Raw genomic sequence first — 20,112 nt, 5'->3', positions numbered from 1 at the left:
TCACAGACCATGATCTAAACAATAAAAATATGCTTTGGGTTGCATTCACCCGAGAGAGAAACAATGTATGCATTATTCTTCGAAAATGTTGCCATATTTTCGTTTGTTGTAAATGTAAGTCATTACATACATGTATATAAATGTGACTTAAGTTTGCTTTTTTTATGGATTCCGAATGCAGAATTCTCTTTTCATGGAATCAGCATACATACCCCCGGTGTCCGGATTGCCGTCTAAAATGGCCCGGAATACGGGGTACTAAAGGGTGAGCGGGAGAGTTTGACCCTCTTCCTTATACGTATATACCAGACAAGTTTAAGAAGCATATGATAACGTTAAAAACAACCCCATTGTTTATACAGTATGTGTTATACACGATAGTTAAACATGCATACAAGGGTTACGTGCGCAATACAAGCTGTGTTTGTGGGGCAGATTCTCTGCTTGAACCCCCCCCCCCCCCCCAAACAATATGACCATTACTTGTCGCCGGAAATATTTTTATTCCCGGTAATAATGAGATCCTTATGTCCACATGGAGAGCTGTTCACCGTTTCCTTGTTAAACACAAGAACAATTATTACTTTAACTGTCGTCATTTCTCATTTTCAAGTTGGGGATCTTGGCATGTCTAAATATTTATTTTTGTGTCTACCCAACTCGATGCAGTTAAAAGTACTTTGGGTCATTTAGTGCGTTTAGCAATTAAGAAAAGTGGATTCAAACATACAGACATAGCGGTGTTTGACCGTCATTTAATTTATTTTTAAAATGCCAGCAACGAAGGTGCATGTCCTACCAGCGAGCTGCGACATAGGAGAGGAAGGTGAGAGTTCCGGTATCCAGGCGTCCTTCCGTTCGTTTTTAACATGCATGAAAATCACGGGACTGCACCACTTGAAAAGGCGCAAAACCAATGGCGGCAAAATTTGGAAACGATTAGCATGGATGTATAGACTATTTGTGCCAGGTGTTTTGTTGGCGAATTTTGTGTTTTCAATGGGAGAGTTTCGCAGTATCACCAGTTTTGATGCATATTCGTTGGATCACATGATAGCATCAATTTCATTTCTGCAGGTGACATTATTTTCTCTGAACAACATTATTCGAGGTAGAAGATGGGACAGGTTCTATAAAGCTTGGGACGAGTACACGGAGGTTAACAAAATCGAAACAAGCCGTTGGATCAGAAAGTTCTCACTCGCGGTCATGTGGGGCTACTTTATCTGGATTGCTACAGCGGCTGGGTTTCTCGCCTTAAACATGTCCAACCCCAGGCAACCGTCGGGATTCGCCGAACTTCTTCCGGATTCCCTTATGTCACCAGTAATGGTCTTCACCAGTATTGCATACTTTTTCTGTGCCTCGACGTCATTTTTGCTCACAGCACAGTTTATTCTCACATGCACTGCCATTTGCAGAGTTCTGCACGTGTTGTACAGAGCAATGTGTATATCTATTGAACATGACGACACCCTCAAAGAGAAAATGGAAATGTTTCGGCAGCAGCACGAGAAATGCTGCCGCATAATAAGCCTCGCCGACGACGTTTTGTCTGTGTTCACCTTGGTAACGGTGTTCACGACCATTCCGCTCATCGTGATCACGCTGTACTTCGTGTTGTTCGACAAGTCGGAGGTAGAAACGTTGGCATACGCCGCCACGTGTTGGTCCATCACGCTCAGTGTTCTCCAGCTAACCGTCATCTTTCTGTTTGGCGGCGCAGTTAACTATATGGTAAGGATGAATATAGGGACTCGGCGAGAATAATGTACGGCGAGAGCCTGTACAATTTATTTGACTAAAGATTGACTGATGTATGGCCTGCTTGAAACGTACTTGGTAGTCTAAACGAACTTTTACTTTCTTTTTTATTTTGATTACAATTTCATTTACCATTCTCCGACTCAGAGTGTTTAAATCCCAAAGTTACACTCTCACAGAATGACCGTGTCGACAACTTTTTTCGTCTTGAAATGAGCAATTTTTGCGTAAAGGTCTGGAAACATGTGATACAAGACTGCTGAAAAAGTTCAGATCGCAGGTTTTCATATTTACGTTCAAGATGTTTCATGGCTAAAGGCGTTACTAACGCGTTAAGAAAAAAGAAATCTTTCAGCAGTTTTACAAGCAATTGTTATCTGTTCTATTGTGAGTTATTTTATATGACTGAACTGAAGGCATCGATGCCAAGACCAGGCCCCAATATCACGAAAATACTCAAGTCAAATCTCAAACTCAGTCTCAACACATTTTATCACATGGCAATAAAATTTATTAAAAATCATATATGTTTTTTACAGTTTTTTATTCGCATTCTATCATAGAATACGCTGATAAAAGCCTTTGGTTGAATTCCTAAGTAAATATATTCTACAGCCAAAAATGTATTTGAGTACAATTCTGTATTCTTTATAAAATACTCAAGTATATTTTTAGCTCTAGAATTAGTTTTCTTTTAAATATTAACAAAATATTTTATCAACACATTCTATCAGAAAATACGTTTTCAAAAAGAATAAAACCATGCAAAATTTTGATGAATATTATGCTTTTATATTGTGAAATGAGTTGAGACTGAGTTTGAGATTTGACTGAAGTATTTTCGTGATATTGGGGCCAGTTGATTCTGAGAACAAAATAAAAGTTAAAACTGTTAATATGTGAGAGTGCAACTTTACACACTCTTTTCGCGAATACATTATTTTGTATTTTTGAAAAAATATACTCGAGAGTGCTCACAATAGTATCATATATACACGTGTTATACATGTGTTTAATGTTAAGGTTGAAACACTGTTGTAGGCGCACAGACCGGCCACGTTGCTGTATGGATTGGACCTGAACAGGACAGCGCAACTCTCCGTTCAACAGGTACTAAGGCTGTAATTAAGAAACTGTAGCTGTTAGTATAATTCGTTCCAACAATGCGGTAATAATGTGATGGACACGTCGGAATAGTATAATTATCTTAGAATTGTATGAACTGATAAATGAAATGTCAGTGTGTTTACTATCACGACATAAATCGGACAGATAATTTCGTTGAAATATTCATGTTCTTTGTGCAGCTGGGTGTATTTTTGACGCGACTGACGAGCCAGCCTATCGGGATGACGGCCTTCGGCCTGTTCGTCCTCGACAAACCTACCATCTTCACGGTACGTTCACGGCTGTAAACCATCCAACTTGCTATATGAATAACACACATTTATCTTACATTAAACATTGCAAAAATTAACACTTTCGACATGTATCCCCATTGACTGCGCTGTATACCATACGTGAATACAGTCTAGCCTCGTTGGCTTGAACTCGCTTGGCACGAATTCCTCGTTGGCTCGAACTGGATGTAAAGGGCCGATTTCTTTATAATGAAGGTGATCATTCCCGCTTGGCTCGAATTTTCAGAGACTCGATGTGTTTTCGCCGGTCCTTGGGAGTTCGAGCAAACGAGGTTCGACTGTACTGTATTTCAAATCAGAATGTAAAGAAAACTAGAAATTGTTCATAGAACACACATGCCTCCACTTCCCGACTATGTCACAAAAAGCAACGGCCATTATTCCATCTATAGTCGATGTGCATAACATAAAAGTGTCACAACGAAAGGGTCGGTGCTTAAAAATGCTAACATCTTTGAAATGTAGAGGTTTATGACTCTATCTCAATTTGATTCATTTCAGAAAAGTGAAATACTGATTTACATGCTAATTCTAAAAGTGTCGATGGCCATAACGCTGTTGGGTACAACATCAATCAGAACTCCTTGTACACAACTTCACATGGTGGTTAACATCCCTCTTTAGTGTCATGACTCTGGCCCATCGAGAAACGGTTACTCAAGATATGGGTCAATCCTGTTTATGTATTTCAACTAAGTCAAGAGGTCATTACTTTACTTTATCTGAAAAAGCCACATGCTATAAACCAGGTGCACAACTTCATATGATGGTTAACATTCATGTAATTTAAACGTTTCATGACTCTGACTCTAGCACTTTGAGACACAAGATTGCATGCCATATTTAAACAAACGCAAAGGCTATAGTGCGAATCAACGCACAAAACCCCAGCATGTTCATGTTTATTAACATTCTGTAAAGTTTTGTGTAAAATATACCTCTCCTGTATAAGCATCTTAAGTAATTGTAATGCTGTGGCACATTATCACCATGCTACAGTTCAAGGACTGCTTGTAATGCTGTGTCACCATTATCACCATGCAACAGTTCAAGGACTGCTTGTAATGCTGTGTCACATTATTACCATGCCACAGTAAAGCAAACTGTTTGTAATGCTGTGTCACATTATCACCATGCTACAGTTCAAGGACTGCTTGTAATGCTGTGTCACATTATCACCATGCTACAGTTCAAGGACTGCTTGTAATGCTGTGTCACCATTATCACCATGCTACAGTTCAAGGACTGCTTGTAATGCTGTGTCACCATTATCACCATGCTACAGTTCAAGGACTGCTTGTAATGCTGTGTCACATGATCACCATGCTACAGTTCAAGGACTCGATTGTAATGCTGTGTCACATTATCACCATGCTACAGTTCAAGGACTGATTGTAATGCTGTGTCACCATTATCACCATGCTACAGTTCAAGGACTGCTTGTAATACTGTGTCACATTATCACCATGCTACAGTTCAAGGACTTGATTGTAATGCTGTGTCACATTATCACCATGCTACAGTTCAAAGACTTGATTGTAGTGCTGTGTCACACTATCACCAAGCTACAGTTCAAGGTATTGAGTGTAATGCTGTGTCACCATTATCACCATGCTACAGTTCAAGGACTTGATTGTAATGCTGTGTCACATTATCACCATGCTACAGTTCAAGGACTTGATTGTAATGCTGTGTCACATTATCACCATGCTACAGTTCAAGGACTGCTTGTAATGCTGTGTCACATTATCACCATGCCACAGTAAAGCAAACTGTTTGTAATGCTGTGTCACGTTATCACCATGCTACAGTTCAAGGTCTTGAGTGTAATGCTGTGTCACATTATCACCATGCTACAGTTCAAGGTCTTGAGTGTAATGCTGTGTCACCATTATCACCATGCTACAGTTCAAGGACTTGATTGTAGTGCTGAGTCACATTATCACCATGCTCAAGTTCAAGGACTTGATTGTAATGCTGTGTCACCATTATCACCATGCTACAGTTCAAGGTCTTGAGTGTAATGGTGTGTCACCATTATCATCATGCTACAGTTCAAGGTCTTGAGTGTAATGCTGTGTCACCATTATCACCATGCTACAGTTCAAGGTCTTGAGTGTAATGGTGTGTCACCATTATCACCATGCTACAGTTCAAGTACTTGTGTCTTTCCAGTTTGTGGGCAGCATCATGACGTACGCCATTGTGATGATCCAGTTCAAGCCGGGAGACAACACATGCCCCATCACGTGCAATTGTACTGTCTAGACTTCACTACTTCATGTCCATATACAGAAAGCATACAGCCATATGCATATGTGGATTACTGTTTGATGAGTAGTTTTGCTGATGAAAGAGTGTGTGAATAAGTATTTTATCATTTGTAAGATGTATTTACTAAGACTCTCACTCGCAAGAAGGAACTGATACAGAAAAGAACAGCACCAACTTTTACAGAAACACAATATGGTGATAAGAGGTAGTAAATTAAACCACATTTAAAAAGGAGGCACTGTAAAGACACTTTGCCAATTCAAGGGTCTGAACTCTAGAGTGGCTGAGGCGACATTGCTAGTTATCGCACATGACCAAGATATTCTGCCCATACACATTCTGACCTAGTTAAGTAATAATTGGAAAAAAAGGCTTCTAAAGTTATTGATCAGACAAGACCAATTTTAGATAATGCAATAATTAAAGGACGATAGTTCTTGAATGACTAAAGTGACATGGCTGCTTAACAAATTTATCCAAGATATTATTCCCATACACATCCTGACCAAATTTGTTGATGATTGGACAATTGGCTAATAATGTTATTTATTTGACAAGACCAATTTTAATTAATTTCTTAAATTAAAGGCGATAATTTTCGAGTGACTAAGGCCATATAGCTGGTAATCAAATTTGTCCAAGATATTATGCCAATTTACATTCTGGCCAAATCTGGGGACGATTGAACAAAGGCTTCTAAAGTTTTTGTTTGGACAAGACCAATTTAACACAATTTCTAAAGGGTGATAACTCTCAGGAGACAGCCATATGGCAGGTTGTTGAACTTGTCCAAGATATTATGCTAATACACATTCTGACTAAATCAAGTGATTGATTTGACAAAGCATTACAAAAAAATGATCGGACAAGACTGATTTGACGTTATTTCTGTAATTAAAGGGTGATTCTCTTGAGAGACTAGAGCGATAAGGCTGGTTATTATGCAAATACACATTCTGACAAAATTTGGTGATGATTGGACTGAGGCTTTCTAAGTTATTGAGCAGACAACATACTGGATGGCCAAGGTCCGCCTTCCCACCTGTACGCAGCAAGCAAAACTATAATACATAGTCTTTTTTAAAACAGGTGAATAAATAAACTCACTTTCATTTTCCATATTTTATCTCAAAACAAACACAATTACAGAAACAGCTATTTACACAATAAAAACATAACTTTCATATATAATTTAAGCTAACATGTCTATTTAACTCATTAATGTTAAAGCACGTATAATAAGTACATGTAACATTGTCATCTTGGTCAACTTCAGATATTGAAAATGTTAACAACCCAATTTCCATATCCATTTGCACCAAGCATTGTTCTGTTATTTCCTCTACATGAAGCTCTGGTTAGTTTCAAAAACAATCAGTAGAACCTTGGCAATGAAGAGTTATAAACTGTTATTTTTAAAATGCACCACATTTAATTGTCTTGAAGGAAGAAAAACATCTTGAGAGTTGTTCACTTTTTCCTGTTACCTCCGAGAATCATGGCGAGTCTGATGAAAATGTTCAGTGTGTCAGCATATATTCCAAGAGAACTGAAAATATGAAACATTTTATTCATGACAGTGGTATTATAGTCAGTAAAGTTATGATATCTGTTTGATTTCTTTTTTATTGATTTTTTGTTAAAAAATATTCTGTTGGGTAAATCCAGATAAACGATACCTGGTACCTAATTTCACAAATTTCACAATAAGATACGATTTTGTCAAAATTAGACAATGTTATTATCAATGTTGTTTTAAGAGATTGGTCCAAATATATGACAAATGTTTTAAACTGAACACACTTAATTACAAAACTTGTACAATTATAACACATTTATTTTAAGAATTTAGGACAAATCACAGGGCAAATAATCATGCCATGTTGTCAGGAATACAATTGGTAAAAATATGCATGTAGTAAAATGCAAGCTGATTTAGTCTTTTCACATCGGATGCAAATGAGGCAATTTTAAGATGTTCATTCAAAGTTTGATGTATCCTCCTAGCAGCAAGGAATAAGCACATATGACATTTGACCCTGACCTTGTGACATGAAAAACTATAGGAGTCATCTACTGTCATGCCAAGCCTCAAAATCAAGTTTGAGGATTATTGGTGCAGGGACTGTCAATTATCTCTTCAACAGTCAGCAGCTTTCAGTTTGCATTCAAGGTCAATGTGACCTTGATCATTGAACCTGATGACCCTAAAATCATTAGGGGTCATCTTCTTGTCACGCCCAACCTCCATGTCAAGTTTGAGGCCCATAAGTCTCGACAGTCTTAAGTTATCAATCTGACAAGCTTTTCGTGTGCAAGATCACCATGACCTTGACTTTCGACCTGCTGAGATCAAAATTAATAGGGGTCTTCTACTGGTCACACCAACATACTTCATGTCAAATTTGAGGGCCACAGCTGCAGGCATTGTCAATTTATCACTCGGACAATTTTTTTTCCTGTTCTAGGTCACCGTGACCTTGACCTGATGACCTCAAAATCAACTGGGGTCATCTTCTGGGCACACTGCCTATAATTCAAGTCTGAGGTCCATATGTCCAAGCAGTGTTGCGTTACGACTTTGCGTGTTTAAGGTCATTGTGACCTTTGACCTGATGATCTCAAAATCATTAGGGATCATCTACTGCTCAAGCCCAACGTCCAAGTCAAGTTTGAAGTCCATAGGCCCAAGCATTGTCAAGTTATCACTTGAACAAGCTTTGGTCTACCGTCAGACCAACATGTGCAAAGCAATATAACCCCTCTTCTTCAAAAGGGGAGATAATTATGTGTATTTCTATCAAAAGTTGCGACTGCATCCTACTAGTAAGTATACTTACGCATTGACAGGGTCATAGGGCTGCACACCGTAGACAGGATGGGTCTCTGCCTTCTTCATGATCTTCTGTGTGTCATATAACAGGAACATTCCAAACAACACAAGGCCTCCATAGATGCTGATAGAGTACAGGCCAGCTCCCATGGCGGTTGTTGGGGGCAGGAATGCACCAGCTTGAAACATATATACAAGAATGCACAGTGATGAACTAAGCGGTTGTTATTTTAATAAAGAAAATATGTCTCCCGCTGAGGTAGTCCCAGTTCCATGACATTTGACATTGGGAAATAGAAAAAATATGAATGGAAAAATATTGTACACTTGAAAAAGAAACAGTTGGATGATTGGCAAAATTGAAATCTGCTTGGAGTCATATAATAGTCATATGATCTTTAACCTATACTTTAGAACTTGAATTGAGCTGGTCCCTCTGCACATGGTCTCAATATAGTGCAATATAGTGAACATTTGTTTCCAGTAATTTCTAAATCCTTCAAGGGGTTCAAGGCATATGGAGGGGACAATTAAAGTAATAATATTAAAGTCATCTGATCTTTGACCCCTTAATGTGACCTCGACATTGAACCAAGATGGTTTTTAACATGCACTCAGCACATCTTCTCTATATGGTGAACAGTTATTTCAAAATCATTCAAACGTTTCAAGAATTATGGAGCAGGACACAATTTGTGACGGACAGACAGTTGTACACACAGACATGTTATAACATGGGCTCTGCACAGTGTCTCATGTGAACATTTATGGCGCAAACTTTCAAAATCCATCAAGCGTTCATGAGATATGGAGTGGACACAAGTTGTAGTCATATGACAATTAACCTCAGTGTGCCCTTGACTTTGAACCAAGCTGGTTGTAACATGCGCTTTGCACATTGTCTCAATATGGTGAATATTTGTGGAAGGTATTATCATTACCCTTCAAGAGGTTCAAGCGATATGGAACGGACACGAGTAATTGTAATTTTAAATTCAAATGACCTTTCATCTGTATGTGTGACCATGACCTTGAACCCAACAATTTGAAATTTGCCCCCTGTGCAGATTGCCTTTATATGATGAACATTTGTGCCGAGAAATTAAAAATCCTTTGTTTCAAGTATTATGGAGTGGACATGATTTGTGACAGAGACGGACAGACAGACAACTCTAGCAAAAACAATATGTCTCCCCATTTATGGCATAATTTATACTATTTGTGACATATTAATGCATGTCACTCATTAAACCTGTTGGTTTATACAAAGGATGCAAACTTGGTATTCGAACATTCATCGATTTTTTTTGTTGAATGAATAAAATAGAAAACCTTGAGCCTGCTACTGTGTTGATGAGTATAAGATTTGTGAGTCTTGTTTTTACAACGAATGGCCCCTAATGCCAGAGATAAAAGATGAGATAAAAATACACTTCAAATGCGTCCAATGTTGGTAAAGGACACATCGTTGGGTAAACAGTCCCCGTTATTTTACAATAACTGGCTATAAGAAAAGTGACATCAAACACATTTTAATTATTTTCAGTACATTTAAATGACTACACTAATTAAGGTTAAAGGTTTAAAGAATCAACCTTCACATCAAAGTGTTGTGTTGTCTGCCAATTTAGCTGTGCAATCTTGCTCATATCGCCATGATGATACGAAAGTTATGTGCTATAAACTGTTTTCCATTTTCAAATAAAATGTTTGTGCCTTGAAATGTATATTATAGCGTTTAGGGATCTTTCTGTATTGTTGCAAAATAGATGAATCAAAATCCACGTTTGTTAATGTCTTATTATTTTACTGGTTGCCAATTTGGTTTGTTTTTCCAGTTTTATCTGGTTAAAGTCCATCCCAGAACAAGGCTGCAAGGTTATTCAGAATGTCAAACATAAGATACCCCTCTCGGTGAGTATTTAGGATCGTCTTACGGTTATTAACGACCCTCCGTGGCGCATAACATCATTCAACAAGGAATTTATGATCTTCACCAATTTACTTTGCCTTCTTGTCGACAAATAAGAAAGCAGTGGAATTGAAGTAATTCAATTGTTTTATTGTTTTTTTTATTTTTCAAAATGTATTGCAGCCCAATTTGTAGGTATATCTTTTCTGAAAATGGGGAATTTCAGAGACTTATTTGGGAAAAAATCAGGAGTCAGTGACGGGCATCGGCTATGACAACAAGAGTGACACTCACAAAATACGCCCATCAATAATTTCTTGGATTCTAAGACAACTTACTGTCACATGGTGAAGATCAGATGATAACTGTTCTAATTAGACAGTGGACAAAGCAAAAATGGCAAATTTTGACCAATTCAAGGGCCATCATCCTGAAGAGCCTGGCTGGTTATAGAACTTTGCCAAGAATATATACCAACAAACATTTATAGTAGCAAGTTTGTTGAAATTCGGATAAAAACTGTTCAAGTTTGAGAGTAGACAAAGCTAAAATGGCCAATTTTGATAAATTCAGGGGGCCATAACTCTGGAGTGCCTAAAGCGATTAGGCTGGTTATCGAACTTGACCTAGATATTTCACCAACAAACACTATCATGACGTTTGGTGGAAATTGGATGAGAAATGATCAAGTTAGAGAGCGGACAAAGCTAAAATGGCCAATTTTGACAAATTCAGGGGGCCATAACTCTGGAGTGCCTAAAGCGATTTGGCTGGTTATCGAACTTGACCTAGATATTTCACCAACAAACACTTTCATGAAGTTTGGTGGAAATTGGACGAGAAATGTTTAAGTTAGAGAGCGGACAACATTGTGGAGCCGCCCGCCCGCCGCCCGCCCGCCATGGGTGTTCCCATAATACGGCCATCGTAAGATGGGCGTATAAAAAGGGGTAAAAAGGCCCTGGCTAATACTGTAGAAAACAATAAGAATAGTTTACTTTGACTTTTAAAAGATTCATTTTGTAATAAAATATTTGATCAAAAGAATTCCCGAATATTTAAATATTATTTTTCCATTCGTTTGCATCCTTAGTTTATATTCATTGATTTTAGTTCAATTGAGGAAACAGCTTATGTGAATCACTCCATTCCACTTCCTGGGCAGATAACAGTACTGCTTTTTGGGAGGTTATGAGAAACTAACCTTTGTTAAGATTGAACCCACTACCTCATTGGTGAGAGGCATACACCAATACTACCAGACCACTGAGTTTTAAACTTATAAACTGTTGAGATAAAGATGTTAAAGGAGCATATTTATTACAATAACAATTGAATGTATACAGTCATAACATAAGTCCACATCATGATTTATTCTCTCAATCCACTAGCATGAGAAAGATTTGAGCAAAAATAAAATGATATTTCATCCAAAATACTATAAAATTCTTGTAAATGGAAACAGCATGCTTTGCAATTCTCGTACATGCATACTATTCTTAAAAAGTTAGCTTCTAACAACCACATGAGAGTCACTGAGAGGCATCTCTGCAAAAATTTGTTTTTATCTTACCAATTGAAGAGGCAAAGACCAAGCCCAATCCACATGCCAGAGGCCCTGCCATGTTCAGGAACTTTTCACTCGGAGCACACATAGCTATTGTTGATAAGCCTGAAAGGAAAGAAACATGGGAACTTATCAAATGGTTTCCACCAAATATTCAGTCAGAGTGAAATGCAGCAGAATGCATCCATGAATCTGTTTAATCTCTTCTGGGAAATTTAGTGCAAAGGCAGAAATGGCTTCATGGCCTATAGAAATGCCAGTTACATCTTTTACTTACTGTAACACAATAACAATTTCCAGTACATTTAGTAATGTTATGAAACACTGCATAATACAGTATATAATTTGCACTAAATAGCTATCTCTTAGACGCTATAACAAGTATACATGTAACTTCAGTAGTCTGTACCTCCAACAACCCCAGCAGTCATCCAGGCTGCTCGCAGAAGGACAGGGCCGCCAAGGAATGTGATCGGGGCCACAATGGCGCCCAACACTGCCGCATGAGTCAACCATGCCAGCTGCTTTGCCCCAAATCCCTTCTTGTATGGTATGGAATGGGTCACCATGTTGGTGCCAATCATCACTGCAAACGTTGCACCAATAGCCTGTAAAGTAAAGTATCATAGTCCATGAAAAATCATTAAAAAACCCAATGCTAGCCTTATCCATTACTTTGTCTGACAATGCTTTGATCTGTGTTATAAATATTTTTAGCATATTACGAGCTTGAAAAAAAATGAATTAATCTGTCAAGGCATATTCCATGAAAAAAAATTAAATACTGGCAAATTTTACACAGGAATTTTTTTTTGTTTCAGTTTTAAGATATTCTTATTTATTTCATTGCATGAGCACCATAAGCAATTTTGGTGTTCAAGAGGTGAAATATATTGCAAATTTACATTGAAACAGACAAGTTTTCTCTGAATTATATGACTAGAAACTAGAAAGGATTTAAAATGAATTTCCCCCCAAAATGGAAAATACCACATTTTAATATAATCAGTGTTTGAAACAGTGTGATATCAATTTTTAGTCTATGAACCACTGGAAAGTATTTACACAGCGCGCAAACATTGTGTTATGCATTGAATGTTCCAATGAATCTTGCGGTGAAGTGCCAATGAGTTGAAAATGGACTAACAGCGAGTTAAATGAGAAAATCGGGAAATGAAGTTCCACATAGGACGTGTTGTGCTAAAATCAAAATCTGATTGTTTACAACTTGCATGACTTGCTAGAGCTTAATGTTCACAATGTAAAAATCTGCATTTTCATGAAAAGTGTTATCGTTCACGAACTTCCGTAGGTTCAGCAATTTCCTTGCTTTTTTTATTGAAAGAGGTTGCCTTGTTGCATATTGGAACTATATTGCCTATATGTCTAGTTTTAGACAATCAGAGATATACGTTATGAATAATTATATAGCCACTTACAGACATCTGCAACATTGAGTATGATGATTCTTACCAGAAGAGAGTTCTTAGTCATGATGTTCATGAGTGCAGCATTTTTGCTGACAGCTACAGCAGTGGCTGCAGTCACTCCGAGGCCACCCGCGAAATACATGTATGTTGATCGAACACGCTCCTTCACAAAGTCTGGCCAGAGCCTAAACAATCATCAACATCTTCTTATATATGGAAGGGTTTTAAAAGAAAAAGATGGATTGTTGATGATAAATGTGATATTTTAGCTGAATACTAAATGATTTATACTGTTGTACTACACTATTTTCATCATTTGTTGAGAATACTGTCACAAAATTTTGTAATGGATGATTATTTATCTTAGGTAGGTACAATCAATACTCTAAGATCACCACAATTAATACTCCATCATCATTTTATGCCTAACACAAGACGTAATAAAACTATGGGTCTCTATAGTATGATTATCAAACTATAAAACAATCAATTTCTTGTATGAAACATTTTTATATAGAAATACCTGGAGTTTTCAATGACGCCAGGCTCATTCGACAAACCAAGTCCATAAAAGCCGAAGGCTGCGAGACCAATGCCTGAGGCAGCAGCTACCAAGCCTCGGCCGGCTGAAAAGGCTGAAACACAGATACTGACTATATAAAATGGCTGTCAAAGTTCATTGAATTAAACATATTATATAGAGGAATTAAACAAAATAATATTGAAATAATTTCCTACATTATAAGGTTCCACATGAATACACAAATCAACCACTGAGTGGCAAGCTTTGATACATAAACAAGTATCAACAATGTAGAATTTAGCATGCCTGCATGCATCAATTATGTTACATTGTAGTGTTAACATGGCTACATGTACTAACCTCCTGTTCCAGCAGGAGCCATTGCCTTCTCCTTCCATGTCTGTTTGGTTGTCTCCTTTGTAGCTTGACGCCGTGTGAACCGGCTACCAGCCTGCTGAGCATATTTCTGTACACGCATCACATTGTGCGTCCGCAAGGCTACTGCCTTTAATGCCTGGGGCTTGCTGGCAAGAGTGCTGACAAAGGCACTCATAGGAATTGTAGAAATCCTTACAGAAAACATCTTTGTAAACGTCTGAAATATCATGCTGTACATTTAGTTTGGACGGTTTTCCATTTGATTATTATGACACAAAATTTTGTGCTTTAGTTTCATCATTAAATAAAATTGAGTGATAATTCATGAAGCAATTTTGATATTCTTTTATGATTACTTTTTAAAATTGAAGAATATTCACCAACACTTTAATAAATATGGTACTTTGAAAAATAAATTTGATGTCACACATACTTAGAATGTCGTAAGGAAGGATCATTTATGAAATGACATGTTTAGTAAACAATTCAACATTTGACCTGTGTTTGAACTAATGTTTTCATATGCTAGCCTTACATGCAATCTATCAATAAATATATATGAAAAAAGAGCATAATAAGACTCAACAACAACAACAACCAGTTAGGTATTACAATATTTGTATCTGCTGAATATGACTATCTGAATTCAGGACAGTTGACTTGAGGAAGCCATTTGGGATTTTTTTTTGCAAGTGACTGTGAGTAGGTTGTTACCTTTGTTGTTTTGCCTGTGACAATTTTCATGCCCTTTCATTTTTTTATTTGTAAAAATGAGTGAAATTTAGTTGGTATCAGAATTACGTAACAGAAATTGACATCAAAAGTTTGAGGTTAAACATGATCTTTATGAGAAATGTAAAACCTATATCAACAAAATGGATTATTAAAGGTAAATGACAATTCATTATCGTAATATACAGTGTCTACAGATGTGACAAACCAAGTCGCATCAAGTGAATATAAACTTACGCAGTAACAGCCGAATAGTCATCCGAAATTATGGTATACTTAAAAATAATACGTACAACTAAAATTTAAACCGAAAATCGATCCCATATAATATTCATTATCGTTTTACTGACCTGCAACGTATGCCAGACAATGCAAATATTTTATAAAATGTCGAAATAAAGCGTGTAATTCGTTGTTTTGTAAGATGTTTATTTCATCAGCTGAACGTTCTAGAGATTTCTAGTGCAAACGGCGAGTTTAAAGCGGTTAAATTCTCAAACGGTATCTAGCATTCACACACTCATCGAGCAAACAAGTAACGCTGCCAATGGTGTAGACACATTAAAGCAAGCTCCATACCAATATGTTAAAGCAAAAATACTTTTTATGATTCGCATTGTCTGTTCGTTTTGTGTAGTACGAATTTGCTAAATTCGAAATACTTCTTGGGGAAACCATTTTGCTGCTAAAATAAGTATCAGTGTAGCTCGGCGGTAATGACAGAAATTATACTTTTGGTGTTTTATATAAACTAGTATAAATAAGATTACACTCGGATTCATCTTTTATGTTTTTCTATTTGCGCAACATTTGTGTCATGTAAAAATTAATTTTATACACTGTTATAAAGACGATAGTACAATTAAGATCATCAATAAAATGTTTGGTTATTTAGATTGATTGAATAAAAATATCAAAAAGGAAGATATTAGCACAGAACTATTATGATTTACAACTTAAATGGAACAAACATGAAGATTAAGATATATAAATTTTCACAGGATAGCCCATAAAGTTCAACAACATATTTCAAATGGGGTCCTTTTAAATACAGTGTTAAAGGTCTAAAGCCTGGCTCCATTTAAATATAACAGTTATCGCAGATACGCAGAAATGCACAGCCAATTAAATTGTTTCTAATAAAATATGAAATCTGAGCATTCTATGTTTTCCATGTACAATTTGAGGTAATATTTTACTCCATTCTTAAATGCGTGTATGTTTCTGGATTGCTTTTAATATACAGAGTGGCAGTTTATTCCAGTCAAGAATAACTTGATAAAAAAGTAGAACTGTTAAAACTTAAAACTATTTATCTGGGGCACATAAAAGTTACGATCAGAGCCCCTAGCATTATGCAAATGTATGACAGACATCTTGGTTAGATAACAATGCTTGCAGAATGGTCCTTTTCACTAGCGGATTTAGAGGGGGGCGCATCCGGCGCGCGCCCCCTCTAAAATCGTCAAAGTTTACTTTTTATGTCAATTTAGGAGATAAAAAATAATAAAATACGCCCATAATGCATCATTTCAAACTACAAATTGTTAATTTTTCTTGATTGCTTAACCCCCAATCCATATGTAAAAAGTTTATGCCATACACTTTCGGTTCAGAGGGAGGGGTGCATGTCAAAAGGTTGCGCCCCTAAGCTACGCCCCCTCTAACGTTGATTCCTGGATCCGCCCCTGCTTTTTGTTCAGAATTGTATGCACATGGTTAGGTCTTAGTTGACTCTATTTTCTATCTGAATATTTCAAATTAGATATACATTCATACAAATGTATAAATATAATGACTTTGTTTTGAGCAATTTGCATTTTCCCCCCAATTGTTTAGTAAGACCATTATACAAGGATGAACTAGGATAGTCAAAATAACATTAAATAAGCGAGTTAGATTGTGTTTGGCGAAGACTTACGTTTAAAAAAGATCTGTTTCTGTACAAGAATCCTTCAGTTAACTTTCCTTACGATATCGTTATCAATTCAAAAAGCGGAACGTCAGTGTCCAAAACAAATCCAAGGTATTTCATAGAAGATTGTGAGACTATAGACTGACCATAACTAGAAAAGTTATTGACTTTAGCTAGTTAATGTTTTTATTCAAACAGGTAAAAAAAAATCATTCAGGTTTACTTAAATGGTAGCTCATTGTATACAAGCTTTCTAGTTCTGCTCCAAGAGTTTCTGCAAAAAATGGATCCTAAAGTGAAAAGTTATAGCACTGTCATCAGCACATTAATTAATTTACATGTTCCATTATACTTATCAAGGTGTTGGAGATGTTAACTTATTTATGTCTACAGTCAAACAACTAATTACTGATATATTTATACAAACGTGGATATCCGAGTTAAATAATTCTACTAGAGCTAGATCATACATATTGTTTGCAGATTTTAAACTTCAATCTTATTTGTTAAATGTTAATATAGTAAAATATAGGTCTGCTTTAACGAGAATAAGAGTATCTGCACATAGATTAGAAATAGAAACCGGTAGATGGCACAAACCAGTAGCAATACCACACTGTGATAGAAAATGTCTTGCATGTAATTTACTTGAAGACGAATTTCATTTTATTATTGAATGTCAACTGTATAAAGAACTAAGGAAGCAATACCTGAAAACTTATTATTATACTGCACCGAATATACCTAAATTTATTAAATTATTTAAATCGCAAAATGTAACTGTAAACAGAAACCTTGCCATTTATGTGTATAAGGCAATGGAATTAAGAGAAAGATATTTATTGTATTACGGGTAATATTATTTGTTAACATTAACTACTTCACGCTTAAATTTAAGTTTATTGATGATATATCATTTGGTCACATGATTTGATGTATTTATAATGCTGATCAGTTGCTTATATGAATGTATTGGACCTTGACTATGTTTAGAAACATGTTTCGTAATTATATTATGTATACGCATGGGCATTTTTGTCTAGATGTATTTGGAAATAAACTGTAAACTTATCCTCATGTCATTGATAAAGCATGTAAACAACAGTGGCTCAAATTACAGACTCAAATAATTCTAAAAAGTATTTTTATTTTGGAGGTCCATACCACGAACTTATTAAAACAGGTCGAGTCTTTGATTGGTGTATTTCTACCCGTATAGCTTCAACATTGTCCATTTCGAAATCACTAAAATAATATCTCCCTAAAAACTAACTTTTCATTGACTTAGAGGCACACCCCGCCGCATAGTCGGTTCCTGTCATTTCTGATGATGGTATATCCCTCAGTGCTTATTTTGTATTAATATCGGATTCACCGAGCCTGGTTTCTGGGAATGTTACGGCTGCAAATCTATATAACGCTGCAAAAGAATATAGTATATAGAACAATACACGTACCTAACATTCGTACGTCCTTATTGTAGTAATGGCTTAAAATAATTGAACTATAAAGAAATCGCTACCATGAGGTTTGAATACGTCCCAGCGTCTACAAATTGTTCTCTGTTCAGCTACAAGAAGGACATATTGTTAGATTTTGGCTCCTTGATTATTATTACACGTTAATTCATGTAGGTCAATAAAATTTCCGCCATTTTTTAAAGGTTACACAATAGTTACGTTAGCTTAATTTGGCTTTGAATTCAAATTTTGCACATGACAGGAAAGGATATTTTTTGTGAACTGCTTGTTTGAGTAGAGAATGTATTTTATCCCTCTGCGTCAACCTCACATGTATCCCTAATTTAGCCAGGGAAGAGTACGCTTTCAATTCGTGTAAATTTACGTTTTTCTTGATAAAAAATACGACAATATATACATTTCATGATACGATAACAATAAAAATGTATTGTAACTCAAAGTAAGAGTAATACGCGGCTTAATAGTTGTAAAGCATCTGCTTTGGTATCTTATTTTCGTTTTCCAACTTTCAAATCTAATAAAACCGTGACATCTTTTCCATAGCTTTTGCCTGTACTTTCTGCAACTTCATTTTCTCCACTTCGAGCTGTTTTTTCAAGGTGTCCTATTTTAGTTTCATGGTTTTTTTTTACTTTTACCATGTTTAATTCTAATTGAACGTCCTCGTTCTTGTTTTTAGTATATGTTTGTTATTCTCATTTTTCAAGATTTTTTTTCCCCTGTGTGTGCTGCACTCCTTCATATTTTCATATATTGTTTTAAGTTTCAGAAATTATCTCAAATTGAGCCTCCTCGGCGTCCATGTGTTTGACATATAGCGGGTTTGTTAAAGGATCACACCAGGACCATATTGGACATAATAAAAATGGACATTCGATTTATGACAAGAACACTTGTATTACTGTGACATGATAATATTGAAAGTATATTGATGTCGGCAACTTTGACATGCGTAAGTAACGCGATTTGGATATACAAAAAAAGGCTCGCATGCACAGCTGACTGTACTACTATAGCTAACCATTTAAAATACTTACATCCTGGCCAGGTAAATATATTTCTAATAGTTTGTAAATCTGAGAGAGAGAGAGAGAGAGAGAGAGAGAGAGAGAGAGAGAGAGAGAGTCCCTGTAACTTAAACATGTTGTCATGAAATAAAATTACACCTCGCAGACTTTCAAGTGACCAATAACAAAAATGTAGGGATAAGAGTAGTAGTTTTTAAAAAAAAAAATATGGTAAAATAGGGATATTAAGAGCAAAAGTAGGGATAATAAACCTCTTTATTTACCTTCGTTTGGTGTTGGTCTATTGTTCCAGGAATATGAAGAAAAGTTTTCAGAAGCAAGGCCCATTGATACAACACCAAACGAATGTTTATCGGAAAAATTGTTTCTTTAGATTTCAATGCTTGACTTATTCTCTTTAAACATTCGCTGCCTTTTTCTTGCTTGCAAGTGTATTCCCTATGACTAATGTCTGGCAGATCTAAATAATGGCAAGCTGCTGTCCAGTTGTCCTTTACTCTCTGAAGATATGGCAACAGTGTCAGCCATCTGCATTGCACATGTCTCAAAAAATCTTCTTCAAGATCCAGCTTCTCCGAGTTGTTGCAAACTCCTCCTTTTGGCAAGGGGGTGTTTTGAACCTCAACCTTTTCCGAAAAGCATTATGTACAACATGCAATGGATAAAAATTAGAGATCACTAATCCATTAAGCCAGGTTCCTTCATGTGGTATTTATATAGTTCCAGATTGTTTTATTCACGTTTGGTCCATCATTTCCAATTAAAAGTAATTAAGAAAAGGGGCAATACAAAGTTGTTTCAAGCCTATGTGTCAAACAGTGCGCAATATCTACAGCTTTCCCGTTGCATGTCTT

General features: G+C 36.3%; 2 protein-coding genes across 2 annotated transcripts; one reads left to right on the top strand and one right to left on the bottom strand.

Moving 5' to 3' along the window:
• The first annotated feature begins 771 nt into the window (after positions 1–771).
• LOC128215576 (gustatory and pheromone receptor 39a-like) lies at positions 772–5,453 on the top strand. The gene is made up of 4 exons (XM_052922269.1): positions 772–1,737; positions 2,806–2,874; positions 3,072–3,161; positions 5,361–5,453. The coding sequence occupies exons 1-4, from the start codon at positions 772–774 to the stop codon at positions 5,451–5,453; spliced, it is 1,218 nt and encodes a 405-aa protein (XP_052778229.1).
• Positions 5,454–6,566: 1,113 nt separating this feature from the next.
• Positions 6,567–15,317, bottom strand: LOC128225078 (growth hormone-inducible transmembrane protein-like). Its single transcript, XM_052935097.1, has 8 exons — positions 15,185–15,317; positions 14,085–14,319; positions 13,725–13,836; positions 13,245–13,386; positions 12,181–12,379; positions 11,778–11,876; positions 8,300–8,471; positions 6,567–7,008 (listed from the first exon to the last, which is right to left on the bottom strand). Exons 2-8 carry the CDS (start codon positions 14,305–14,307, stop codon positions 6,930–6,932), a joined length of 1,026 nt encoding a protein of 341 aa, XP_052791057.1. The 5' UTR covers positions 14,308–14,319; positions 15,185–15,317; the 3' UTR covers positions 6,567–6,929.
• Between the last annotated feature and the right edge of the window lie 4,795 nt (positions 15,318–20,112).

The sequence above is a fragment of the Mya arenaria genome, chromosome 2 (genome assembly GCF_026914265.1).
Source record: "Mya arenaria isolate MELC-2E11 chromosome 2, ASM2691426v1".
Lineage (NCBI taxonomy): Eukaryota > Metazoa > Mollusca > Bivalvia > Myida > Myidae > Mya > Mya arenaria.
This window is presented reverse-complemented; position numbering and strand designations above follow the sequence as displayed.